The sequence below is a fragment of the Ceratotherium simum genome, chromosome 30, assembly GCF_057802395.1.
Source record: "Ceratotherium simum simum isolate JZ-2026a chromosome 30, ASM5780239v1, whole genome shotgun sequence".
Taxonomy (NCBI): Eukaryota; Metazoa; Chordata; class Mammalia; order Perissodactyla; family Rhinocerotidae; genus Ceratotherium; species Ceratotherium simum.
Window position 1 is genome coordinate 304,005 of NC_141929.1, and position 27,863 is coordinate 331,867.

Genomic DNA, 27,863 nt, shown 5'->3' on the forward strand with positions numbered 1-27,863 from the left:
CTCTGCCTGCTGCCCTCTGCCTTCTCCAGCCAAAGTGCCATCATTTCATCAGCTTCTGGAAGAAATTCGCCCTTGTGACCCCTCTTGCAAGTGCAATTTAAGAGCTTTGCAGGGTGGTAACAGTGGCTGTTGCTTGCCTTTTTCGCAGATGTGGAAGTTGAGGCATCTGTGAGGTTAATCATTGGTTTTCCCAGGATCCGCCAAGAGCAGAGGAGAACAACCCAATTCCCACGCAAGTCTAGTAGAACATTTTCACCAACACATTCCAGTGCAGAGGCCTCTGAAACAGCATCCTTAAGATGAGAATAGCCTAAGCATTTTGCCATTTAGATTGATAGACTAATCTCAGCTCAGGCCTGAGGGCCAGTCTCTCAGGGACACAGGTGACGACTCTGATCCCTCAGGAAGAGACTGGTGGTCCAGCTGTGGGAGAGGGATGTTCAAGGTCCACAGCACTTGGGCAGCATTTGAAACCCATCAGCTTTAACATCTCTGCTTTGGATTCCGGCAAGGTTCCAGGATAAACACTACTAGGGATAGTCAGATGTACCATATTCTTTAAAAGTTGTTTAGAGTAGTGAAAGGAACAGAGCATAAAATATCCTGCTTATTTGCAAAAGATGAAATGCAACCAAGACCTTCTTTTTTCTTTTTTTTTTTGTGAGGAAGATCAGCCCTGAGTTAACATCCACGCTAATCCTCCTCCTTTTGCTGAGGAAGACCGGCTCTGAGCTAACATCTATTTCCAATCCTCCTCCTTTTTTTTCCCCCAAAGCCCCAGTAGATAGTTGTACGTCATAGTTGCACATCCTTCTAGTTGCTATATGTGGGATGCAGCCTCAGCATGACTGGACAAGCGGTGCATCAGTGCGTGCCCGGGATCCGAACCCGGGCCACCAATAGCAGAGCGTGCTTACCTAACCGCTAAGCCACCGGGCCGGCACAAGACCTTCTTGTTAATTTTTTTCTGCTCATTCTCTATTGGAATCATTGTATCATTACATGATAATTTATTCCTCAAACCTGTAGGATGGCGAGCTAAAAGAAAATCAAATTTCAATGGCTTCTTTTCTTTGAAGGACCAAGATGTTCTTTCACACTTGGAATCCGGATTAGAGGATAAATCCATCAAATCAATGGAAACAAGCTAAGAAATGGACAGAGGGAGCCATCTGCCTCGATCTCCTGAGTTACATGTAGATTCAGGGGTCTTGAGAGTGGCTTCAGAGCAGCTAAATTTTATCTATTTCTCCCCTTCCTTCTCTCCAGCTGATCTCAAACAGTCTTGACTATCATATTTTAAAGACCAATTATAGTTATTTACATGAGTTTCTTGTTCATTATTGCAGAGTAATAATCACGCATACCATTAAATATCATTTAATTGACCTAATTTAATTTGTTGTACCTTATAATTGATTAGAACACTAACTTTATTTCAGAGTTTGATATTCACCAAATGTGTTAATCTGCTTACAACTGCCATGTGTCTCACTCCTCTTAGATGTGCATCTTTGGCCTATCACAAGATTTTAATGAATGAAATCATCATAAATTAAGATAATGTACTGTCTTTTGGATGATAGGGAGGCATATGGGTCCATTTTGGAAATATGCCCATCTGTCTTTGCTCCCCATGGGAAGTTTCTGGTCACTAGGTCTCCAGGTGGCTTGCACAAGCCCTAGGTCTGTAATAGTTTGGTGCCTCTCCTTCTACTTGGGGTAGAAATAAAAGAGATCAGAGATACTTATTAAAGTTTTGGTTGCATGAAGTCTTCAATGAAGAATATCCATACATATTGTTCTGGATAGCTCTCTGTTCCTAAGAGTACTAGTTACTTTAAGGGCTTGTCAGGAACCGTGAAAGGTATGATATTTTACCTTACTTGCAAGCTAATAAGTCAGCCTACAATGGTCTTATAGATGTTGGCAAAAGATACGAGACCCGTGGGTCAGAGACAAAGGACTTAATGACACAGCAATAGCAGTGGCCAGAGTATCAACATTTGCACTGGTTCACTAAATCCCACTTCCTACAGGGTAATACACAGTGGGCCAGGTGACATGCAGAAGGTTGCAAGAACACAGAGCTTAAGGAACTCAAATCTTTGATAATGAGCAGGAAATCTGCTGACCTTTGTGCCGGGGAGGGGTGTTATTTTTATTATACTGGGCAGTAAGCAAGCCTGCCCTTTGCCCCAGAGGAGGCCACTATTTCTATCTTCCAAGGCTGACAGCTCTACACACATCCTTGAAAAGATATCCTGGTTTCACTGGCTTTCAAAGATAAGCTTGACTGAGACTCGATCATCATTCAGTTCTTCTGTTTCCTTTATTGAGATTGTGCAAATATGCTCTTTTCTCTGTAAAGTTCACTAACTTTATTCATACATAAGGGATGCTTTTGGTTTTATTTATTAAGTTGAGATTTTCGTATTAGAGCAAATGATGAACTATTATGGGTTGGATCTGAAAGTATGCTTTTCCAGGAAAAATGTGAAAGAAGATCAGTGCTCACAGAACTCTGCCACAAGGATCTGATAGCAACTTAAATGATTTTAATTTGAATACTGTTTTGTACAACTTTCTTCCATCTTACTTCATCCTCTCTGCTTCCTGTAACTCCCATATGGGAATGGGGCAGTTTCAGGGATTCACTGAACTCATTTACAATATTCAAATCATTTTGTCTGTTGTGTTTTTTTAATTGAGGTAAAGTTGACATACAACATTATATTAGTTTCAGGGGTACAACGTAATGCTTCAATGTTTGAGTATATATTGAAATGATCAGCACAATAAGTCCAGTTAACATCTGTCCCCATATATAGTTACAAAATTTTCTCATGTGATGAGGACATGGCGTATTTCAAGATGCAGAAGAATCAACGATGATGTCATACTTTTCCATATACAGCTTGATGAATTTGGAAATAAGTATACACCCTTGAGACTGTCACCACCATCAAGGCCACAAACATATCCATCACCTCCCAAAGTTTTCTCTCACCTCCTTTATTACTATCATTCTGAGGTAAGATCTCTTAATATCTACTCTATTAGCAAATGGGATGTATGCAATACAGTCTTGTTACCTGTAGGCACTATGCTTGTCCTACATCTCCAGAACTTATCTATCTTGATAACTGAAACTGTATCCTTTGACCATCAGCTCCCAAATTCTCCATCCTCCCAGCCCCTGGCAACCACCATTCTAACCTCTGCTTGTATGAGTTTAACTACTTTAGATTCCACATATAAGTGAGTATTTGCCTTTCTCTGTCTGCCTTATTTCACTTTGCATAATGATTTCTAGGTGCATCCATGTTGTCAAAAATGGCAGGAATTCCTTCTTTTTTCAAGGTTGACTAATATTACATTTCTTTATCCTTTCATCCATCAGTGACATTCAGGTTACTTCCATGTCTTGGCTATTGTAAATTAGCTGCAATGAACATTAGAGTGCAGGTATCTCGTTGAGACCCTGATTTCAATTCCTGTGGGTATATACCAGAGGTGGGATTGCTGGATCATATGCAAGTTTTAATTTTTGGAGGAAGCGCCATACTGTTTTCCATAATGGCTGTACTAGTTTACATTCCCACAAGGGTTTCTTTTTTCCACATCCTCACCAACATTTGCCATCTTTAGTTTTTTTGATAATCGCCATCTCAACAGGTGTGAAGTGATAGCTTACTGTGGTTTTGGTTTGCATTCCCTGATTAGTGATGCCGAGCACCTTTTCAGACACCTATTGGCCACTTGTATGTCTTCATTGGAAAAAGTCTATTCTTCTCCCTTGCCCATTTTTTAATTGATTTTTCTTTTTGTTATTGACCCAACACAAAAAAAGAGAACAAAGTTTTCAGGCATTATGGGTGCTTCCCAGTTGATGCAGATGGTTTTGTATTTACAGTGGTACCAAAAGATCATGTTTCCTGCTTTTTCTTCAGCTTGTTATAAGACCAGCAGTAGCTGCGGCATGGCAGATAATCAGGATCATCTGGGTTTGGAGGTTTACAACATAAATGAGTGGTAAGGAATGTTTTATTATTCCAAGGAAATTATTGAGATCATAGTCCATGGAATCCAGGATTGATAGGTGTAGGAGGAAATTAAGGTGAGGATCAGTGATCTGGCATTACTTCTGATCTTGAGGGACAGGTATCTACTGTATGAGTGTTTGAATAAAAGTATTAGATATCAGTAATTTGTGGTGGGTTAATATGTTTTCTGAATTATTTACTTTGAACATAACCATTTGGATTATGTGAACATCTGGGATATGGGAGTAAGTCACTAACAGGGGGCGGTTGACAATGTCACTATTGATTTAACTTCTATGAACACTGAGTGGTCAATGGATTAAGCAAATGAGTAGTCAGAAAACACAGAAATGGTAGGATTTGGGATTTAGTAAAGGACTGGGGACCGACTGTCCTGAGAGGGAGTGCCAGGACTTGTGCGGTTGAGAGTGACAAGGACAAGAAGGCAATAGAAACACACTCAAACAAGGAGGGGGTGTTAACAGGATGGAGGGAGAGAAATGATCTGGAGTAGCCTTGAGTTTTGACCTTGAGCTTTCTGTTCTTGATGCAAATCTGCCTGATGACATCCCAGGACACAGGTCAGATCCCCAGAGGATAGAGGGAGGGTGGAAGTACAAAACAGCCAGGATAATTGTCCTAAAAAGGCAGGCTTCCTTTATCATTTGACCCAATTTCATGATTTATTTTTGTAGGGTAAAAGGAAAAGAAGGATGATAGTCACGTCTTCACAGAGGAAGCAGTGTGACTGTGGGAACTAGTCCAAACCAAAGCCTGGTTTAAGCATCTCCATCCCTTTGAGGATGTCCAGTGACATATTCAAGAGGCCGGTGGCTAGAATCCCATCCCATCCTGGTAATGAAGGGTCTCTAGGAGGACACCTTGGACCAGCCCCACCAGGTCTGCTGGCCCGAGAGACCACAAGGACTCCAGGCCTGCAGCAGTGCAGCACAACTAGTAAGTCCTTTCAATCTTGCCAAAGTGTTGCAAAAACTTGCACCTAGTCACACAGGTGAATCCCTGCCAGGTGTGCTCGCAGGTGCCATGCCCACTCCTGCCAGTCTTCAGATTTGGCAGGGATGACTCCAGGAGCTGATCTGGGCATTCCACAGCTCCACTGCCAACAACTTCTGGTGACTGAGGAATGTATCAGGAAGGAGGAAAGGGCAGTGAAGAGCACAGGAGAGAGACTGGTGGTAGCGCTGATGGCGGACAGACTTGCTATCGAGGCAGAGAAAGTGAGGGGTCAAGAAGGCCGTCCTGACAGCAGAGGAAATGGAGCAGGCACCTCAGTGAGGTCCCTTGGCAACGTCCCTAATGTTTCCTTGCTTTGAGCTCTTGAAACTTTAAAACATACCAATACGTTTCTTTTATTAAACTCTGCTGTGTGACATAGAAAATATAGACAGCGGTTTCTTTCTGAGGTGAGAGGTTGAGTGAGGAGAGAAAGATCTTCCTTTTTCATGCTGTTCTCTCATTTTCCTTTACTAAGTACATTATTTATTTGTACTTTCAAGTCAGCAGCGAGTTATCAACGTCACGAGATGATTCAGTTTTTCCTCTCACAGTCACAGTAAAATCTACTTAAAGTGGATTATTCTTTTTGTGTAATATTCCAATAGATTCCAAAATATTGTTTCAAAAGCACTTTGATGTCTATGTACTCAAATTAGATATTTACTTCTAGGTCTCCATTTTTATGTTCTTTGTTGCATGCTAATTCAGAGTTGCATCTAAGGAAATACCAGATTTCCCTCAGTTTTTTAGATCCATATGTGTTGGAAATTTGATTCATGAAGATGGACATGGCAGTTGGGGGATTGTGCTATTATCAAAAGAGGCCTTTTCAGCGTCAGTAATCTGACAAGAACCCACTCCTTGTTGGGATTTAATTGTCTATTTGAGGGATCAAGCTTTCACAGTTGGCAATTCTCTTTCTCTTTCAAGGGAAAGTACGGCCTTCCCAGTCTTTCCATTACCAAATCACTTTCCTGGGTGGCTATGCCGGGTCAGGAAGGGCCTGGGATGCCGAGAACCAGGATTCACCCTCAGCTTCTGGCTGTCCTGAGAAGGCTTCCGTGGCAGAGTACAGCCTGTGTGTCTGGGTGACACTTGCAGCCATAAGAAAGGAGGGGATAGCTCACAAGTGCCAAGCGATTCATCTGTCCCTTGTCTTACAGGGTGTTCCCAAGGGAAGAGGTTCAAAATGCCACTTGGTAACCCATTGAAAGCTCCTAGTCATGGGACGGGTTCTCGGTGTGAGCTCAGAGCAATGTCTATTCACCACCAGATGGGGAACATTTCAGTATTTTAATTGGTAAGGCTGTGTTCATGTACGTCCACGGATCATCAATTCTGTGGCATTCCCTGCTGGACCTCCCAACACCCCTGTCATGTCTCATCTTTCAAAGCTCCAAACAGGGTTCACACCCCAGCAGGTTGTTGTAATGTAACCACAGCACAAGACTGGGGAAAAAAACACAGCCACCCAGGGGTGACACACTTTATTGGCTTGGGCCCAATTGCCCCATTTGGACGAGTTTGGAACACCAACACTGAGTGTTTAAACTGGGGGATTGTCCAAGACCATGGACCTCAGAAGGACACGGGCTCAGAATTCACCTTGGACAGCAAGGGACAATGTGGGGTCACTGACTGGCCAGGACTATGGTCCCTTATCCTGGCAAAGCAGAGCTCACTCAGGATCCATCTGGCCAAGCCAGGGAGGAGACTGGGGGCTTTCTAGGGAAATTCTGTCCTAAAGGGAATTGCATAAGGAAGGCAGGGGTGCTGAAAATCCTAGTTCACAGGGAGCAGTAATGTTTATGTAACAAGGCCCAGCAGTAGCCTTAAAAGCTGCATCACAAATCTTTCCTCCAGGATACAAATCAAGCAGGAAAAGGAATTCAGAGTCCTGTACAAGGATCCCAGCAGGATTCAAATCTAGGTCAGGGGTGAACACGGAGCCCCTATAAGGGTCTCAGGAGGGAAAGTCCTGCCTGCCTTTAGTCCATTTGCAAATGATCTTCCTTGGGCCTTGTCCTCTCCACGTGCACGTTTTGATCTTTTTACATTGGTTTCCCCACTTAGAGCTGATGCAATTCCAGAGATTGAACTAGAAAACTAAAAGTTCCTAAAATTTGGTCAAAAGAAACCTCAGCAGCTGGAGTCTGGGTGCCCTGGGGTGGTCATGCAATAAGGTCTGGGGCTGACCAGGGGGCCACGGAGACAGGCTCTCTGCACTGGCCAACAGGGAGAATCCACCCCTGCCCTCACCCAACTCCTGCACGGCCTCACCTATCATTCTCGTTGAGCAGCTCCATGTCCTGGAACCAGGCCCCAAATCACTCCTCGGGGTCTTGTTATAATTCTTTGCTGTGACCTGGAGCAGCAGGATCTCCCTCATGACTCGGTATTATTCCTGGGACCAGAGGGAAGGAGAGGATACAGACAGGGCCTGGGTGGGGGATGCTGCAGGGGCCTTGTAGGGGGTGAGGAGTGGTGCAGGGGACGAGTCCTGGGAACCCTCCTTCCCTCCAGTTCCATCAAGGCTCTACCTGTTCTCAGAATGGGAATAATCAGCCCCTCCTCCAGGATGTTTTCCTCGATGCCATCCTCCCCTCAACCCACGCGCCAACTGGATGGGTCTCCCACTTCTCTGTTATCAAACTCTTCCATTCAATGTAAGATACAGGGGGTGGAGCCAGAAACTGTTCTGCCCAGAGGGTCTCTGATTTCCACCTCCTTCCCCTCCCCTGCAGGGAGTGCCACAGGTGCTTACCTCAGTCCTCTTCTCAAGGTTGATCTCATTCCCCTGGAAGGCAGAGAGCCAGAGTCCATCAGACAGAGCCCCCTAGCCTGACTAGCCCCCTATGTCCACCCCTTCTCATGGTGCACGACTGCCAGGTCCCCAGAGGTGGCCCGGCATGCACAGAAAACAGGACTTGGAACTAGGCCGGGCTCTGGGCTCCAGAGAAGGAGGCCATGGAGGTGAGGCTGAGGGACCTGGCAGCACAAACCTCTCTGATGACAGACTTGGAGGCTGAGGCCTCAGGCAGAGGGGACTGCTCAGCCACTTATGTGTTGCCTGACTTGGGGGTCCCAACTTCTCTCTCCCTCCATGGGCAGCATGGGAGGGAGAGGCTGAGTCCAGCTCAGATAAAACCTCACACAGCTGTGCCATCAGGCAGCTCTGAGCTTCCCCAGCCTGGAGAACCGGAATGGATGTTTCAGGCAGAGCCTCTGTTCACTCATCCCTAAGATGGGCCTGATGCCCCAGCTCCCAGGGGCGGCTGGGAGGCTCTCAGGAGAGATGTGTCAAGTGCTGAGAGCTCAGAGCTCAGTTCGGGGGCTTTCGCATCCCAAGGCTCAGGATCCTGGTCCTCCCTGCCTGGTCCTCAGATTCATCCACTTCAAGATAATCACCCAGCGCCAGGTGCAGCATCAGCAGGTCACTGAGGAAAATGCCAAGATAGGGGATGACACTCTGTGACATCGGGGTGCAGGTGGGATGAGCCTTTGCTCTCAAGTCGACCCACTGCATACCCACCCCTGAAAAGTCCTCAGCATCCTGGCCCACCCAAGGGTTCCCACGGGGAGCAGCCTAGGACCCTCAGCAGCCTCCCCTCAATTCCTCCTCCCTTCACACCCCAAGAACACCACACTCCTCCTCCTCACCTCCCAGGGCTGGCTTCTGGCAAATCACAGGGTGTGCGGTCCCTGGCCCTCCCCACAACAAACCCATCCTGTACCAGCTCTTCCAGGCCCTCCTCCTGGTCACTTCTACTGGGGGATTCGGACACTGTGGCACCAGGAGGAAGGGCCCTTCCCTCTTGATTTGAGGCCTCCAGCTGGGAGCGCAGAGACCCTCCCCCACAGGCACACTCACCTGCTGCTGCTGCTGCTGCTGCTTCTCCTGCACTCTCTGAGGGTTGCTCTCCGGGGGGCAAACGTGGAAGGCCCCTCCTGCCAGGGTCGAGGACAGTGCCAGTGAGGCCATACTCCCCTCACCCCATTTCTCCCCAGCACCACTGGCCTCCGACCCTGGACATCTGACTCGAGTCAACTGGTACCAATGCCACTCCACCCTGCAAGGTCTTGTGATTCCAGAACAAGCCCAGCTCCAACTCTAACTCTGGGTATGAGCTTGGGCTTGTGGCCTGGCCTCCCCGAGCCTGTTTCCTCATCTGGAAAGTGTGAGAACTCCAGCTACCTCACAGGTTCTCCTGAGGACTCACTGTCGCATGACTGTCATCATTGTTCTTGCCCTCGCCCCTCCAGGTGGAGCGGGCAGAAAGCTCCCACATTCCTTACCTCTCTCTTACCTCTTCACCCCCGTGAGGCCTGCACCACACAATCACCATACCTCCATTTCCCTGATGGGGAGACAGAGGCCAAATAGGGGCAGTGAGTTGCTCAGGGGCCCACAGAGGAGAGGCCACTTGCCCCTCTCAGCCAGAGGCCCTGTTCCAACATCCTCGCCTAACCCCCAGCCCCACCACTGACAACAGTCCTGTCCCCTGATCTCTCAAAGCTTGGCCCTGGGCCGAGCCGTGGATGGAGAGGATGGGGTGTCTTGGGAGTCTGGTTGAGTGGCTCCTGCCTGCCGCAGTCCCCGTGGAGTGTCTCACCCCCAGGCTGGGACTGAGGCAATGCCAAACCCTTCTCCTCCCCAAAGAACCACTCAGGATATTCCCCTGCACTGAACTCTTTCTTTATCCACTCAGGAACTGGACCCACAAGGTGCCACCTCTGATCAACAGGGAAGGGGGTGACAGGACGCTTTGCTTCCCCGTTTACATGAAGCTCCTAACGTCCTTTCAGCAGGATCCACTAAGAATCCATCAGTTGCCTAGACGCTACTCATAAGCCACCTGGGACCTATGTCATTGCCAACCAGGCACTCAGGTGAGACTCCTGTGGTTGACTCGAGTGACTGCTCTAGGGGTCCAGTGGGGAGTCCCAGAATGCACACACATCTGTCTCTGGTCCAGCCGTTCAGACCCAAGGATGAGCAGCCTTTTTGTCCACCTGGGCCAGGGGAATCCCCTGTTGTGCCCATCCCTGGGGTAGGCAGTGTGCCCTCCCCTTGGAGACATGGTGAAGATAGAAGGAGCGGCAGGGGCCTGGCTTCCTGAGGACAGGTTTAGGCTGAGGGCTAAACCCACCCCAACCACCCAACAGCCTGGAAGAAGCTACATCCAGCAGGATGGATGTGCATGGAAGCCAGAGACCTGCTGATGGCGCCAGCTCAGCAACTCCTCCTGGAACAGCCCAGCCAACACCACTGTGTCCCATGACCAAGGCCTCCTGCCCAAAAATGGCACCCCACCTGCCCATGGGCAGAACAGATCCCTCTGCTTGTTAACCTGGACAAGATAGACGGGAAGGTTTCAGAGAAAGTTCAAGTGAGAAACTATCAAAACCACAGCCTACCCAGTCCCTCTCCCCCTCCGCCCCTCCTCTCTTTCCAGACCCCAGCCTCCACTCTACCTTGGTCATCAGTTCTCTGCTCAAGGACTCGTCTTGGCTATAGCGCTCCTTAAGTTTTTCAGAGCTCTCCCTGAGGGGAGGGGAAAGAAGGAAGGATAAATTTAGGGATAATGTGAGGGGTCTAAGTGCAAATCCTTTTCTTTGACAACCTGGGCGATTCAAACTTCCTGGATGAGTGCTCTCACTGGGCTCCTCTGAGCGCTAAGGTCTCGTGGGACTGGGAGAGGGCTCTCCTGTTGGTCACTGGGGTATCCATTTCCCAGCTATACAGAGCAGCTCTCTTTTGACCACTTTGAGTTTCAACTGGGCATAGAGTTCTGTTGCTATAAACACTTAAAAATCTCCAATGTGGCTCAATCCAGTACCTGGTATTTAGGGAAACCGAGTCCTGAAGCAGAATTGGTGCACTAAGGACACCGGAAGACTTAGAGACCCACCGCCGAGGCCCAGGCCCTGTCCCAAGCATTTGCTGCCTCCCAGGAGTTGCCACCTGACTGAAGGGCCAATGGCAGACATACAGGAAATCCCCCATCCACCCTGGTCCTCCTATGGAGAGAGGCCTACCCACCAGGAAACTTCCTCCATGTGTTCTTCAGGTGGCATATGGATGTTTTCTGCAGAGCAGAGATGACAGTGCAGAGCGAGGAGTTCTTCAGGCTCTCCCACTCCTGGGGAAGGGAAGGGAATGAGTTGTGAGGTGGGGCGCTGGAGCCCTGCTTGCTCTAGTTCCAGTCCCCTTCTATTTAAATCTCCTCTCTTGGATGAGACAGATGCTCAGGGAGTCCCAGAAGGGTACATTTAGGACCCAAAGTGTAACACTCACAGGGAGGAGGATTTTAGCTCAACCCAGGGAGAGAGCCAGGTAGGAAGTGAGCATCCTCGCACTGGGACCTGGAGTCAAGTTCAACGTGCCCCTGGCAGGAAGGGCCTAGGGACTTGCAGGGGCTCAGACCACACACTTCAATCCTGGGAGGTGATAACGGTGGAGGCAGTTCCTAAGGCTCCAGAGAGGGGCTCCACTGGGCCTCCCACAGCACACCTGGGCCACCTGGATCCAGCACACCACCACCCTCACCCTGTCCTGGGCCATCATGCTCGGGTCCCCAAGGTAGGTGGTGATGACGAGGCTGGCTACCCTTCTGAAGTGGTCGAGAGTGGCCCGGACGGTGGGTGCCAGGTGCTCATGGCCGGGCTTGTTCCTCTTGCCCCAGGTGGAGCCCAGGCACTGAGAGGGCACCACCTTCTGGAAGAGCTCCTGGGGAACAGGGGGAGTGTCACCCAGCATTGCCACACCCCAGCTCTGTGTCCCAAGCCCACAAAGTCCCACACACGGGTCACAATTTAGAGCTGGAGCTCAGGAAGCTCAGGATGTGGCCTGAGCCTTGTGAGAGTCCCTGGCTTTTCTTCTCTGTCCACCGAGGACACCCAGCACAGGATGAACCAGGACCCAATACTGGCAGGGAAGGGAGAGGGGCATTTGCATCCAGCCCATCCTGGCTAACTCCAAGCTCCAGACGGTGGCTCAGCTCGGCTTCTCCCAAGGGGGCACCTTCCAACACACTGATCCCCCCTCTGGTCCCACTCCACATTCTGATGCACATTCCCCGGTGGCAGCTACAACCACGGGCCTTGTCTGTCTCCCTTGTAGTGGAGTACACATCAGGTTTCTAATAAGTCCTGAGGCTGTTGAGCCTCTTGAGCAGACGGTTGGGCCACCAGAGACCTGGCTGCACACAGTGAGTTCCCCTCCCCCACTGATGTGCCAGGCCCTGCTCACCCTTCCGTCTCTTCTACCTCATGGAGCTAGCACAGCCACTCTGTGCAGCAGGTCCTGTTAGTGTCCACCTCTACGGTCTGCAGGTGGACAGCAAATGTTTGGGGTTCAGAAAGTTGCCCAGGTCGTATGGTTGGTAAGGGGTGGAGCCAGGATTCGGGCCCAGATCATAGGAGTCTGGATGAGGTCTGGGGCACTGATGGCAGAGGGAAGGCCTACCCCACACTGCCCTGAGAGCCCAGCTGCTCACCACATCCATCACCGTCAACTGCTCCACCACCAGTTTAGGAGAGAAGGCCGTGAGGTTAGGCTTCTTCTCACGCTCCTTAACAGCCACAAATGGAGATGGACTTCCCACTAGAAATGATGGTCCAGGTGACTCCAGCTCAGCAGCTCCCACTCCTGCTGGAGCTGATGTTGGCCCTTGCTCCAGCTCCAATGCCGCTGATGGAGGGGATGCTGGCTCCAGCGCTAGAGAGGGTGGTGTCAATGGAGCTGGAGCCAGCTCTACCTCCACCACTGCCCACTGCTCTGCTTCTGCTGCTGGCTGGAGCTCTGCAGCTGGAGCTGGAGCGAGATAAAGACAAAGGTTCACTCACATAGCTGACTTTCCATGTGTCCTTCTAAACACAGGAAAGATCCCACTTCCTTTCCAGGAATACCCAGGCTGCAGTCCCCCTTACCCTCTGGCTCTGCCTCAGTGGCCTCCAGAAGCTCACACCAGACAAGGGTAAGAGGGTCACGGCAGTTCAGCTCTGAACCAGGCAAGGTTACTTGCATATACATCCCCCTTAGCTTGAAAAAGAGACAGCCCCTGTCTGGTCCCACCCTAGTTCTGGTCCAATCCCATCATCTCAAGGTCCTGAGTGTGGAGGCCCTCTGCTCCTGCTCTCATCTCAGAGCAGCACTGGATGGTGTGGGTGGCCTCATGCACCTGCCCCTTGTCTAGTGAGTTGGTGGAGTTGAAACCATTGGGCAGCTACTCGATGACCTCCTGAGTGGAGTTCTGCAAAGACTGCCAGGGAGCTGGGCCAGAGGGAATCAGGGGCTGCCTGCACACTGCCACTGGGGCCAACCCCCAAGAGAAAGTCTGCTCCTCAGTTCAGGCACAGAGGGCATCCTGGCAAAGAACTCTTGTCAAGGAGGGAAGGAGATGAAACCTCTAGGGCTCAATAACATACGACTTGAGGAGCTTACCTTCTCATGCTGCCAGCCATGACCTGGTAATGAACGTGACAGACCCGCCAGGCTTCCGACACCTAACAACAAGCTCCTGCCCAGGAATGACCTGCCCCACATACCCTGCCTTCCCCACTCCACACAGACACACAATAACACACAAACACACGATGAGGGGCCTGGATTTTGGGGTTGATCAGGTGGGATCACAGTTGTGTCCTGGCCTGCACTAACCTTTCCTGGGCTGCCCCATGTTACCCTTCACTGCCTCCTGTCAGACACCCAGAGGCGTCAGGAATGAGGGCTGAGCCAATGCCGGCAACAATCAAAAAGGTTCTCTTTCTGGGCTTTTTTGAGCCCAGATCCTCCAAAAGTTGGGATAAAACAACAAAACATTTTTGCCTCTTGACAGTCTCCAGTCAAGTGAGCTGGATGGGGGGCTGTGGGTGCCTGGTTACCAGAGGTCAAAGATCTGTTGAGGCCTAGGACTAAGTAGATGAGGTCATTTTTCAAGATTCCTATACCTGGGCCCCTTACCTCAATCAGACTTCTCCAGAGCTGCCCCCAGAGCCTGGGCTGCTCACCCTCCTCTCTCATGTCACTTCCTGAACTGTACACAAGGAGCCTACACATCCCTAGCCACAGCTCCCTAGAAACCTAACCCAGGTCCTAGCTTTGAGGAGACAGAGATGAATGCAGACCTCCTTTAACTTACCAGTTCTTCATCCTGGGATAGTCCCTGTGCCTCTCAGGTCCTCCCCAGTCTCCAAACCTACACCAGGGGAATCAGGCTAGAATATACTTCCTAGGGATGTCACCCGGTGTATATGAGATAATATCTATTACCCCTGTGGGCTGGTGTCACATGTACTTAAGGCACAAAATTAGAGATGGAAGAATAACAAGAAGGGGTGACATGTAGCACAGAACACCACTCAAAACAGGCCTGGGTTCTAGCAATGTGATATTGGAACAGTCGCTTCCAACTTGGTCTCATTTTCAGGTCAGCATGATGAGGGGGTTGAAACTAATGGAAATTTAGATACTGCCATCCTGTGGCATTACACCATTCAATTGTTTCCTGTTTTATGGAGAATGAGACCCAAGTGCCTCATCTTGGCCTATGAGGTGGGCAGCCTCCACAGTGGTACCCAGTAAGCCCCACCCATGGTATACACATCCCCATGGAACCACTAAGTGGTTAGTAACTGGCTTCTGAACATAATAACAGCCAAAGCAATGGGATGTCTTGTCTAAATTTTAACTACACAAGTCTCTCACTTCCTCTTACTCCCTCTCTCATGTTCCATCTCTCCCTCTCACTCTGTCGAATCTCTGTAACTGAGGAATCAAATACCAGTGTTTTGGGGCTGCCCAATGTGAAGGCCTATAGAGGAGAGAAGCACGGGAGTGCCCAGGCCAACAGATAGAAAGGAACTCAGGCTCTCAGTCCAAACTGAACCCTGAAAGCTGAGAGTGACCTTGGGGGCTAGTCCTCCCCCCCGTCAAGCCACAGTTGAGGCCACAGCACCAACCTGTTCAACTCACTGAGGCAGAGGCACCCAGCTAAAACGTGCCTGATTGCTGATCCACACAAATTGCGAGATAGTCAACATTTGTAGTTTTGAAATGCAAGGTTAGGGGCAATGAAGTCAGAGAGGGAAAGGTAACTGACACAGCCTACCAGGCCCTGGCCCTATCTTCCACCCCAGCTCCTGTTCTCTCTTCACAGGCTCCCTCCAGCCACACTGGTCACATTTCTAACGTCCGCTGGCCAAACTCACTTCTGCCTGTGAGACTCAGGACCAGTGGTGCCATCTCCCTGACACACTGCTCCCAGACTTGTGCAGGGCTGACTCCCTCTTGTCATTCTGGTCCCAACAAATGTCACCCTAGTGAGGTCTTTCAGACCCTCCTACCCAATGACACCCAACCCTTCCTCACAGCCCCCTGCTGTGTTTCTCTACAGCACTTGCTCTTTTCTTTCTCATGTCTTTGCTTTTGTCCATTTCCCCTCTGGACTGTGATCTCCTGGCAGACAGGGACCACTTGGTCATTTTCATTCAGCACTTTGGCCCACCAGGGCACCTGGCACAGGGTGAGTGCTCATTGCACGGCTGCTGAATGAGTACATGGGGAGATCTTGCACCCCTCCCCCTGCTTCTGACCAACTTTGATTGTGGAGATGAACACTAGTAATAGGAGGTACAAGTTGTTTCTGAGGCAGGGGGACAGCCAGAAAGACCTCTGCTTGACTCTTCTCTGCTCCAGGAGGTCAAGTAAAGTTCAGTGGACACCGTGTAAATTCCAGGTTTACAGCAGAAGGAAAGGACTTGATGTATATATATATTATGTAATGGTTACCAAAATAAGTTTAGTTAACATCACTCACCAAACAGAAATAAAAGATTTTTTCCTGGTGATGAGAAGTTTTAGGATCTACTTTCTTAGCAACTTTCAAATGTACCACACAGCAATGTTAACTTGCATAGTGCTGTATATCAAGTATATCTCAATACAACTGAAAAAAATAAAAACAAAATTTAACTTGCCACCACTGACACAAGAGGCTGCCCGCCCCCTGGTGGCCAGCACTAGCACTGCAGCCCTCACCAAAACTCCACCAAATAGAAGGGAACCATTCCTCAGATATCCTCAAGGCAGAGGCTCTCCAGGGTCCCAGAGGTAAAGGAGCAGGACCTGTCGCCTTCGAGAGAGTGGGGTGAATCTCGGGAGCTTACCTTTCCCATCTTGCTGTCCCCCACCAGGTGTCTTCTTCATTCCTGAGGCATCCAACCTCAACCAGGACAATGACTCCCCCCTGTCTCCAGATGAGGACCCCGAGGGTCCAACAAGAACTGGTCTTCTCCCTCATCTCTAGACTTGGTGTCCAGTGCTCTGGCATCTTCTTCCTTATCCCCAGTTCTCATCCACCCAAGCCCCCATGTCTCCTCAGTTCTAAATGATCTCAAGTGGGTGGAAAGCATTTTCTCAGCATTTCAGAACACAGTAGGTCATCAACAGAGAACCTAGTCCAACAGACACGTTGTGAGTGCATGGAACACTTGGAGTCACCTGCTGGATGCACTCCACTTTATACAGGAGGACCCTCACTGAGGTCTTCTCTCCTGTTCCCAATGCCTACACAAGGGGAGATGCACTCATCACAGTTCTGGGTGCCCACAGAGGTGGACTGCAGGACCCCAGTCCTGTGCTCCCCAGGCTTGGCCAGGGATGGGTCTGGAACAGGCAGAAACCTAGGAACCTTAGGGATTCCTCTGCCCATCTTTGGGCCCCCAGGCATGTATCTAGGAGAAGGAATGCCATGGTCCCCTGGGAGAGCTGCCTCCAATCTCTCTCCCCCTGCCTCTTGTCACTTCCTCCGGGTCAGCTCTTTCTTGACTGCACCTCCATGGCCCCCACATGAGAAGTCAGCGTGAGTGGGGGTGCCTGTGCACATGTGATGATGAGGAGAGGAAAATGACCCCATATGGAGAGGGGTGGGCAGCAATCCCCTAAGATCTTAATGCCTCTCATTACCAAAGGAGAGCTGAGGGAAGGGGCGGAGCCTTGGCCAAGGAAGCTGGAGCTCTGTCTAGTCTTTGGGACCCTGACTACCTCCTGTGGTCTGGGCCAGTACTTGCCTCTTTCTGGGCTAGTTTCCCAACTGTACAGTGAGGGGTAAGATGTGCAACAGCACAAGCATGTGCTCGGCCAGGACAAGTCATCAGCCCCATCGATACATTAAGTATGTTTTAAGTGTATTGAAGACATTAATATTGCTGTGCAATCATCACCACGATCCATCTTTAGAAGTCTTTTCATCCTACAAAACTGAAACTCTATACCCGTTAATGAATAACCCCCCATTCCTCCTCCTCCCAGCCCCTGGCAAACACCATTCTACTTTCTGTCTCTCTGAATCTAGCGATTTCAGGAACCTCATAGAAGGGAAATCACACAAGGTTGTATTTTTGTAACTGGCTTATTTCATTTAGAGTAATATCCTGAAGGTTCATCCATGGTGTGCCATATCTTAGACTTTCCTTCCTTTGTTAAGGATGAATAATATGCCATTTTATGTATATACCACATTTTGCATATCCATACATCCCTGGACAGATACCCTAGCCAGGCCCAAAACCAAGCCCAAAATAAAATGGGGCCCCAACCAGACTTTTATCAACGGTCCCCTGGAGACTACTTTCTTAAGCCACGTTCCATATATTTACTAAGGATCTAGTCTTGGGCCATGAGTTGTTTTTCAGAAACTCCGTTTTTCCTCCTTGAGCAAGTTTCAACTGGTTTGAACCAGTGAGACCACAAGACGGCTGGCAAGACTCAAACCGTCACTGCTGTTTGAGTCAAGTGACTGGAGGATGATGTAGGGGACCGAGAACTCCCCTGCCAATCATGTTAAGGACACTGCCTTTTGAACGTGGGATGTATGACAGAACATGAAAATCTTCTTGAACAAAACGTGTAGGACCGCCCCCAACCTCCCGCACCCACTCCTTTGCCCTTAAAGAACCCTTTCAACTGCCCATTGGGGAGAAGGATTTAACCTTTGTCTCCTGTCTCCCTGCTGGCCAACCTCGTAATAAAGCTTTTTCCCTTCTACAACAGCAGGTATCTCATGGTTGGCTTAAGGGGTGCATTGGGCAGTGAGCCCCTCCTCGGTTACAATACTTGGGTGGCTTCTATGTTTTAGCTATTATGAATAATGATGCTATGAATATGGGTGTTGAAATATGTTTTGAAGAATATGCTTTCAACTCTTTGGGGGCATATATACCCAGAATTGGAATTGCTGGGTCCTATATATTTTTAATTTTTTTTTGGAATTGTTATACTGATTTCTACAGCAACTATATATTTTATCTTCCCAAGACAGTGCACAAGGGTTCCAACTTCTCCACATCTTGACCAACACTGGTTCTATTCATTTTCTTCTTCTTCTTCTTCCTTTTTTTTTTTGATAGATGCCATCTTTTTTTTTTTTTTGATAGAAGAATGTGAGGTGGTCTCTCACTGTTTCTGATTTGCATTTCCCTAATGATTACTGATGATGAGCATCTTTTCATATGCTTATTGGTTATTTGCAGATCTTCTTTGAGGAAATTTCTACTCATGTACTTTGTTCCTCTTTTTGCTGAGGAAGATTGGCCCTGGGCTAACATCTGTGCCCATCTTAATCTACTGTTATATGGGACGCCGCTACAGCATCGCTTGACAAGAGTGCATCAGTGCTCACCCGGAATCCAAACCTGCAAACCCTCGGGCTGCTGAAGTGGAGCACACACACTTAGCCACTGCACCACTGGGCCATCCCTAGACTGGGCACTTTTAACAACAGAAATACATTCCTCACAGTTCTGAAGACTAGGATGTTCAAGATCTGGATTCCAGCTGATTTGCTTTTGGTGAGAGCTCCCTTCCTGTTTTGCAGAAGGACAGCTCCTTGCTCTACTCTCATCTGGCAGAGAGAGTTCTGGCCCTCCATCTCCTTACAAGGACACTAATCCCATCACTGGGGCTTCACATGCATGGCCTCACCTAACCTAATTAACTCCTTACGGCCCCACTTCCAAATACTATCATGTCGTTGATTAGGATTTTAACATATGAAATTGAGCTACATAGACATTTAGTCCATAGCGTTCATGAAACCAAAAATTAACAAATATTTATAGAAGTCATACAGCCCAAACTGAAGAATGTTCTGCAGATCATGTGGCAAATGGTACAATGTTCTTCCCTTCACAGAGTCTTCTAGTCGAGGCAACAAAAATTAAGCCAAAGCTTGTGATATTAAAAAGCTAACATAGATCAATTATGACAGATTATACTTCCTATTGTCTTCTGGTAACACAAGTCTGATTATCAGAGTCCAGATTCAGCAAATTCCCCTGGGTGAGGGCTTGTCTGGCAATCTCACCTTAAAAGGCTCTTCTTTTTTTGAAATTTTATTTCATCTAGTCCTGTTTGCTTCCACATCTCTTTGGTGTTTTCAAACATACAGTATTTATTAAATCAACGTTTAATTGTTGCTCTGCCTTTACCACATCTGACTGGAAGCAGAAGTTACTGGACTTGGCTGGAACCAAATCTCAGTTCATTTTTCCTCCTCTTTCTGCTTAGACTCTCGTCTCTCACTGTTGAAATAGCAAATGCCTTAGGGGAGAAGCCTCATGGAGCTGGTGCTCACAATCTTCTGCTTCCCTCGTCTCAGAGATTATAGACCCCCAAGTCCTACCTGCACAGGATGTTCTCTGACCCTTCACACAGCTGTTCTGTGTGCTTTGTCCTGCTTTTCTAGCTGCCCAAGGAAAGCTACTCAATAAAAGTGGAACCTGCAGTTATTTTACCCTGAAATGTTTTAAATGTTTTAAATCAATGAATATTTGTCATTTTTCAATGAGTATTTCTATAATTTTATAAGAAACATTTAAACAGGAATTTTAACAGCAATAATGGCTGTTCCTTGGCCAGAATTCCACGTCATTCATTGTTTGGAATTATATCTAAGCTTTGATGCACTCTCCTCAGTGCCTTTTGAAATATCACTGTTCCTTACATTTAAATATCTTGTGACAGGTTTGTATCAGTCACCTCCTTTGTACCATTTCAGATCCTCTTGGCTCCTCATAGCTTTGAGTCATATGTCATTTAGCAACCAGCTTTTCAGGTATCACATTTGCTTTATGCAAGTGTCTCCTGACTGCTCCCAACATTTTCTCCCTGTGCCCTCTGCCTCTCCCTCTCACCCTGGGGTGTCCATGTTGATGCTGAGGTGTGAAAAACCCCCTGATCAAGCCCACATGTGCACAGCCATGTTCCTTGTTGTGTGGCAGTGTGTGTGTTCAGCAATTCTGTATGGTCACAGGGTGCACGGCTATTATGGCATCTATGTGAAGGTGTGTTTTGTTGATGTTTGTGTGTGTTTAGAGAGTTCAAGTCACTGTGAGCTCTGAAAAAGTGAGTGGTCTGTATGTGTGTGAGTTTGTGTGTATGTTCTGAGTATCAGTGTGCATTATCAGGTGTAGTTTACAGTCTGAATGCTGATGGTCATTTGCAAATAGTGTGTATGTGGGTGTGGGTGTGTTGTCAGCATTTCCATGTGTTCAGACGATGTCTGTCATTGTGGGAATGCATAGAATAAGTATGTTGTTACAGATCAGCAGGGGCACCAACAGTGTTTGCCTGTTACTAGTTCAACACTCAAGATCCCTGAAGAAACACTGAGTCCAGACAGACACAGCCCCCATTAGGCCCACAGAGATCCTACTCAGCTGTTTTCTTCTCATCACAGAAATATGAATGGGTAGCCAAGGACCACTTGATATTTGAAGAATTCCTCTAGCATGAAAAATGGAGCAAGAAACACATACACTGAAGTGAAGGACTAAAGGAGCAGCAAGGAAATCCAGAGATCATAGTGAAACTTCAATTGCATATCTAGTAACATCTTCAAAACAATTAGGGGGCCGGCTCCGTGGCTTAGCGGTTAAGTGCGTGTGCTCTGATGCTGGCGGCCCGGGTTCGGATCCCGGGCGCGCCCCGAGGCACCACTTCTCCGTCCAACGTGAGGCCGAGTCCCACGTACAGCAACTAGAAGGATGTGAACCTATGACATACAACTATCTACTGGGGCTTTGGGGGGAAAAACTGAATAAATAAAATCTTTAAAAAAAAAAAAAAACAATTAGACATGGGCTGGTCCCATGGCCTAGTGGTTAAGAGAACTCCACTTCAGCAGCCCAGGTTCAGTTCCTGGGCATGGACCTCATCAGTGGCCAGGCTGTGGTGGCAAGTCACATACAAAATAGAGGAAGACTGGCACAGATGTTAGCTCAGGGTGAATCCTCCTCAGCAAAGAAAAAAAAAAGACAAAACATCCATTAAGTGTATATATATGTATTGATGTTACTGCACAATATTGGGGTTCTCTTTCCCAATGCATATTAAAAAAGCCAATTATTCTGGCATCAGCCTTTGGGGAAAGAATTGTAGCTTTACTTTGTGATATTTATCTGCAAGGAGACAGGGCGCATGTGTCTGTCTCAGATCTGTCTCCCTGATCCAGGGCTTGGGGCATAATTTATGGGATGAAGGGCAGGGTGGTCTGACATGTGGAGGTAGATGATTGGAAGTAAGGAGAAGTGAGGTAATTGATGATCTGCACAAGCAAAGTCAAGCTTCGTGACTCTTCATCGGATGTGTGTTCAGAAATTGGCAGTGTTACGATGATCTGAGGATGGAGCTTTTAGCTCCTTGATGTCAAAAATGTCACTTATCAAGCATTTGCGCAGGCCTAGTTGATGAGCTGGTGGTCTCAACTGGCCTGAACTGGACTAGGGGTCTCAGTTCCTGAAAGAAAACTCTTAACTACTCTGTTGATAAGATGGGGTCAGTTGAACTGGTCCTGGAGGGCCCATGGTTATGTTGGTATATACATATATACGCATATGCATGAGATTATCTGTGTGTTAAACGTAGAGTATACACAAAGCCAGGCTCTAGTTAAAGAGGTCAGGACAGATTTTAATCAGTAAAATACCACTGCAATAGGGAAAAGGGAACAGGGTGACCTGAACTCAATTTGATTTGTACAGAGGTGACTGGGCATTTGAAAAGGAGAAAGAGGGAGCAGGCAGAGGGGTGAGCAGGGGCTCAGTAGAGTCATGGAAGGAAAAGTTACAGAGTGTTGGTAAGGGGCAGTTTCATCTGGCCAGTCAAGTCTGCTGGTTGGAAATGATCAAAGTTTCACTTCTCTCCTCTCACAGAGTCTGGGAGACAGACACCCTGTCCTCATCTCAATGAATGGCTCTATACAATTCAAAAGGACAGAGGAAATATTCACAGTTGTCAGCACTTTTGGGTAAATGCCCTAAGAAAGGGATGTCAGGGGACAATGATTGAGTGTTGGCCAGAACAAACAGTCAATTCTTTTGGCTGCCTTGAGCTTTCTCAGGCAGGCACTTTTAGGGGGCAGGGGTCATCCTAAGGATGTGGATTTGAGCTGTTAGAAACTATGTCAGCATTTAAGTCCTATAATGTGTGTGTGTGTGTGGGGCTGAAATGACTTGCGCTGAGAGGCCATAGTTATAATTGGCCAAGATTGAGGCCTAGTCAAGAAGAGGGCTCAATGGAGCCTGGCTTGAGTTTGGTCAAGTACAGGATCATATAAAGAAATAAGATATGTACATTTTTTTGAATAAGTCATTATATTGAATAATATATTGAATTAATATATAGTTAATGAATATATATTGAACGTGTATAAATAACATAAGTATGTGTATTATATAATATAATATAAATATATAGAAGAGAGTGACGTCAGCATCACGGCAGAGTGACCTTCCCCTACTGAACTCTCCTCCTCTAAGACACAACACAAAAGACATTCATATTCCAACAGAAGCTATTCACAAATAATATAAATATATATATGATTTAAAGGAATATTCAGACATAATAACAGAAATTTCCAGGGCCAGCCCCATGGCTTAGTGGTTAGGTGCACGCGCTCTGCTGCTGATGGCCCGGGTTCGGATCCTGGGCGAGCACCAATGCACCGCTTCTCCGGCCATGCTGTGGCGGCGTCCCACATACACCTACTAGAAGGATGTGCAACTATGACATACAACTATCTACTGCAGCTTTGGGGGAAAAAAAAAGAAGGAGGATTGGCAATAGATGTTAGCTCAGAGCCAGTCTTCCTCAGTAAAAAGAGGAGGATTAGCATGGATGTTAGCTCAGGGCTGATCTTCCACACACACACACACACAAAAAGAAATTTCCAGAATTGATAAAAGACTTCTATCCTAGATTCAGGCAGCTGAACACATCTCAAGCACAATTAAAAAAAAAAAATCTAGTGTCAGATTCATCCAGGGAAACCAAAGAACACCAAATACAAGAGAAGATATTCAAAGCCCCACAGAGGGACAGAACACTTACAGAGACTTACATTTAGACCTATGATACATTTCTTAACAATGGAAGGCAAGAGAGAGTTGGATTAAATATTCAAGGTACAGAGAGAAAATAACTTTCAGTGTACATCCAATCAAACCATATCTCAAGAACTAGGGTGACTTAAAGATATTTTTATGCAAACATTTACTAAGAGTATTACCACCAACAAATGCTCATTAAGGAACTTCTAAAGAATGTACTTTAAGGGGTCTGGCCACCTGGTGTAGTGGTTTAAGTTCATCAAACTCTGCTTCCAAGGCCTGGGTTCGTGGGTTTGGATCCCAGGTGTGGACATACACCACTCATGAGCCATGCCATGGTGGTGACCCACATACAAAATAAAGGAAGATTGGCACAGATGTTAGCCCAGGGCAAATATTCCTCAAGGAAAAAACTTAAAAAGTACAAAAGAATGTACTTTAAGAAGAAAGAAATTGATAGAAGAAGAAACGGTAAGAGGTAAAAATGGATCGTGAGGATAAAAAAATGTAAACATCTGAATAAATCATTGAAAGCATGACTTTACCAAACAATAATAATATTGACAATGTATAACAGATGGAGTTAAAAACTAATGACAAGGGAACTTCTGTTTTAGAGGAGACTAGGACAGGAAAGCACTCTTGCTGCAAAACTGGACAAAGCCAGATAAATTATATTTTTAGAGCATCAGACAACTTCAGAACCAACCAACTAAAATTCCAGAAAGAAGAACAACTCTTTTATGTGAGCAAGGATTTTTACCTTTCTTTCCCCTGCATGCGTTTTCTGATTCTGTGTGGTTGCTGAGGATCTGACTTGCTCAGTCAGAGCCTCTGCTAGAGAAAAGAGAAACTAGCCAAATTTGTACTGATTCTGCAGGACTGGTGTGGCAGAGGAAACCTGAGGGCTTTCAGACACACAACTGCTCTTCCTCACAGCACCTGTGCTAAGTTTTGGTGCCACATAGGAATCTGGGGAGCTAGGCCACAAGCTTCCACAAACCAAAGTGAAACCTCCAGAAGTGGTGGAAGTGGCCTAAGTCAAATATACTGCTAGTCTGACCATCAGGGAATTTGCCATATTGTGAAGCGATGTAAGGTAGGAGGCTGCAGAGCTGCACTGAGATGCCTGAAGGGAGTAGCTGAATTTTCTGTGGGCTCCCAAACCTGAGGAGACAGAGATCTACCAGACTGAGAACCAGACCCCTGTGCAGGGAAGAGGAGCACAGCAAACAGGAACCGGGGAAAGCGGAAGGGCTGGGTTTACTAAAAGTGAGACCCAGCCCCAACTCTGATCAACGTCTGATTGGACTCAGGTGCTCCAACCTCACTCTGTTTCTCAACGAAGGAAAATAATGTCATGTGGAGCCTCTCGAGTTACATTACACAGACCTTCCAAAGACACTGGTGAGAGGATGGAGAAGGCAAGCCACAGACTGGGAGAAGACCTTTGCAAATCACATATCTGACAGGACTATAAAGAACTCTCAAAACTTGGCAATAAGAAAATCCAAGTTTAAAATGGGCACAGATTTGGACACTTCACCAAAGAAGATACACAGATGGCCAATAAGCACATGAAAAGATGCTCAACGTCATTAATCGTGCAAAAAATGTACATAAAAACCACATTGAGATACCGCTATGTACCTATTAGAATGACTAGAATTAAAGAGGATGAACATACCAAGTGTTAATGAGGATGGAAAGTAACTGGAACACTCCTACATTGCTGGTGGGAACACAAAGTAGTTCAGCCTCTTTGGAAAACAGCTTTCAAGTGGAGTTTGTTATGCTGCTGTAACAAATTAGCACAAATTTCATGGCTTAAAACAACTCAGATTTATTGTTTTCCAGTTCTGTAGGTTAACAGTCTGACACGGGTCTCCTTGGACTAAAATCAAGGTGTTGGCAGAGCTAGGTTCTTTTTGGGGGACTCTACAGTTTAATCCATTTCCTAGCCTTTTCAAGCTTCTAGAGACCACCACATTCCTTAGCCTATGGCCCCCCTCCTCCACCCTCAAAACCAAGAACTGGGCATCTCTCTGGCCCTGCTTCCCTTGTTGCATCTTTTTTCTACTCGACTGCTTCTCTTTCCCCTTTAAGGGCCTTTGTGATGCACTGGGCCCACCTGGATAAGCCAGGATAAGCTCCCTATTTTAAAGTCAGTTGATTAGCAACCTTACTTCCATCTGCAAATTTAATTCACCTTTGCCAAGTAAACTAATGTATTCCCAGGTTCCAGGGATTAGGACATCTTTGTGGGCCAAGACTTTGCTACACAAGCAGTTTTTAAAATAAAGTTAAACATACACATACTATATGAACCAGCAATTCCAATTCTATGTGCTTACCCAAGAGAAGATATGTTCTCACAGAAACTTGTTTGCAAAGATCTATAGCAGTTTTATTCATAGTCAAAAAAGACAAAACTGAAAATAACTCAAATATCCTTCAACGGGTGGATGGATAAACCGTGGTACATTCATACAATAGATACTACATGCAGCAATAAAACAGAAAGAACTGCTGACACAGGCAACAACACGGATGAACACTCAAATAAATGTGTTGTGCTACATGAAAGAAACCACACTCAAAAGGCCAAATACTGTAGGATTCCATTTATAGGATATTCTAGAAAAGACAAACCATAGGGAAAGACAACAGATCATTAACCACCAGGGGTTAAGGGTGGGAGAAGAGTTGACTACAAAAGAGCAGCTCAAGGAGTTCTGGGTGCTGGAACTGTTCTGTATCTCAATTTTGGTAGTTGCACAGCTCTGTGCATTTGTGAAAACAGTTGTACAAGGAGGAAAACAAATAATACATCATTTCTCACTCATCAGATTGGCAAAAATTTAAAAATCTAACAATGCCCATCTGACAATTCCTAAGGCAAGGATGACTCAGACATTGTTGGCGGGAATGGAAATTGTTAAAACTTCAGAGGATGATTTGGCTGCAGCTCGTCAAGTTACAGATGCACATCAGCCTCTGGCCCAGCAGTCCACTCACAGGCAGGTGTCCATTCTAGGTAGTCCTTCACAGGTGTGCTGGAGGAGACACATACAAGGATAGTCCTTAAACATGGTAGGGGAATGAATTAATTGTGGTTAGTAGTTATTTAAAAAAGAAAGGAAAAAAATGCATAAGGGAAAGAATTAACCCTGATGGCTACATATATGATTTGGGAAGGTAACTCATTGGTTTGTCTACTTAATAGTATGTAGCACAGAGAGCACTGTACTAGGAATCTGGAGACAAGCATCTGAACATTTAGTTTCAACTCTGCCACTAAAGTAGCAGTCAGACTATGGACGACTTAAGAAACCTTACTTTCCATTTCCTGGAAAATGAAGAGGTTAAGTTCTACAATCACTAATATTATTTCCAACTCAACAATTCTATGATTCAATAAGTCAACAATCAAAAATTATATTCCAAAGTACCTATGTTGAGAAACTGTTTTTCCCAGACACCCTGAAATCAGAAACTATCAGAGAAATAAGACATCTTAATATATTGATACATAGAATGGTCCAAATTTCTTGGAATGTTTATGACCAGCTTTTTAATCAAGATCGTAACTCAGAAAGAGCATATAAGCAGCTAAACCCACCATATTGACTTGGGTCACCCTCAGGTAAAACATATATCTTCTCCCACTTTAACATTCCAAAACAAGTTCACCATACTAATGAGTCCATCTTGTCAAGTTCAGGTCTGTCTAGCCCAAAGTCATTCACGTATATGGTAAGATTTACTTGATATGTTAACAAAGATAAAATGATGAATGGCTTTTTGTATTTTTGCCTGTTTCATCAAGATCTTACATTATAATTTAATAGCTTCAGTCTGCTACTTTAAAGAGCCTTTTGGGCCGGCTCCGTGGCTTAGCGGTTAAGTGCGCGCGCTCTGATGCTGGCGGCCCGGGTTCGGATCCCGGGAGCGCCCCGAGGCACCACTTCTCCGTCCAACGTGAGGCCGAGTCCCACGTACAGCAACTAGAAGGATGTGAACCTATGACATACAACTATCTACTGGGGCTTTGGGGGGAAAAAACTGAATAAATAAAATCTTTAAAAAAAAAAAAAAAAAGAGCCTTTTGAAACTTGTAATATGCCGTGTCTAACAGGATCTAATAAAAAAATCAGTAGTTCAGAATCCAAAAAAGCTTATTTAAAAATTTCATTACCGCCAATACTTACGTTTCAAAGACACCAATAACCAACATGTCATTTGTTCCTACTGCAGAATTTAATAGGTTATTAACTTCTGGTCTCATCCAAAAGCATAATTAGGATGCTATCATTAAAATGTATATTTTTAATCAGAAATATTAAAACTAATGATTAAACTATTAAACTAAATGATTAACTAAATCTTTAATGACAACTAATGATC

General features: G+C 46.5%; 1 protein-coding gene and 1 long non-coding RNA gene across 11 annotated transcripts in view; both read right to left on the reverse strand.

Moving 5' to 3' along the window:
- Positions 1-27,863, reverse strand: part of LOC147913067 (uncharacterized) — a 151,020-nt gene that overhangs the window by 38,004 nt on the left and 85,153 nt on the right. The window lies entirely within an intron of this gene.
- Positions 1-27,863, reverse strand: part of LOC147913068 (ral guanine nucleotide dissociation stimulator-like) — a 66,742-nt gene that overhangs the window by 37,214 nt on the left and 1,665 nt on the right. Inside the window, exons 1-11 of one of the 10 annotated variants that reach the window (XR_015549069.1) lie at positions 14,207-21,072; positions 12,563-12,879; positions 11,614-11,793; positions 11,107-11,206; positions 10,539-10,608; positions 10,280-10,414; positions 9,371-9,421; positions 8,935-9,011; positions 7,828-7,860; positions 7,344-7,467; positions 61-7,169 (exon numbers count right to left, since the gene is read on the reverse strand). Coding sequence is in view for 5 of the 10 variants with exons in the window: in XM_087419682.1 (XP_087275808.1) it covers positions 8,386-8,500; positions 8,935-9,011; positions 9,371-9,421; positions 10,280-10,414; positions 10,539-10,608; positions 11,107-11,141 (483 nt within the window). In the remaining 5 variants the exon portion in view is untranslated. The other 9 variants (XR_015549068.1, XR_015549067.1, XM_087419682.1 and 6 more) reach the window with 9 other exon arrangements.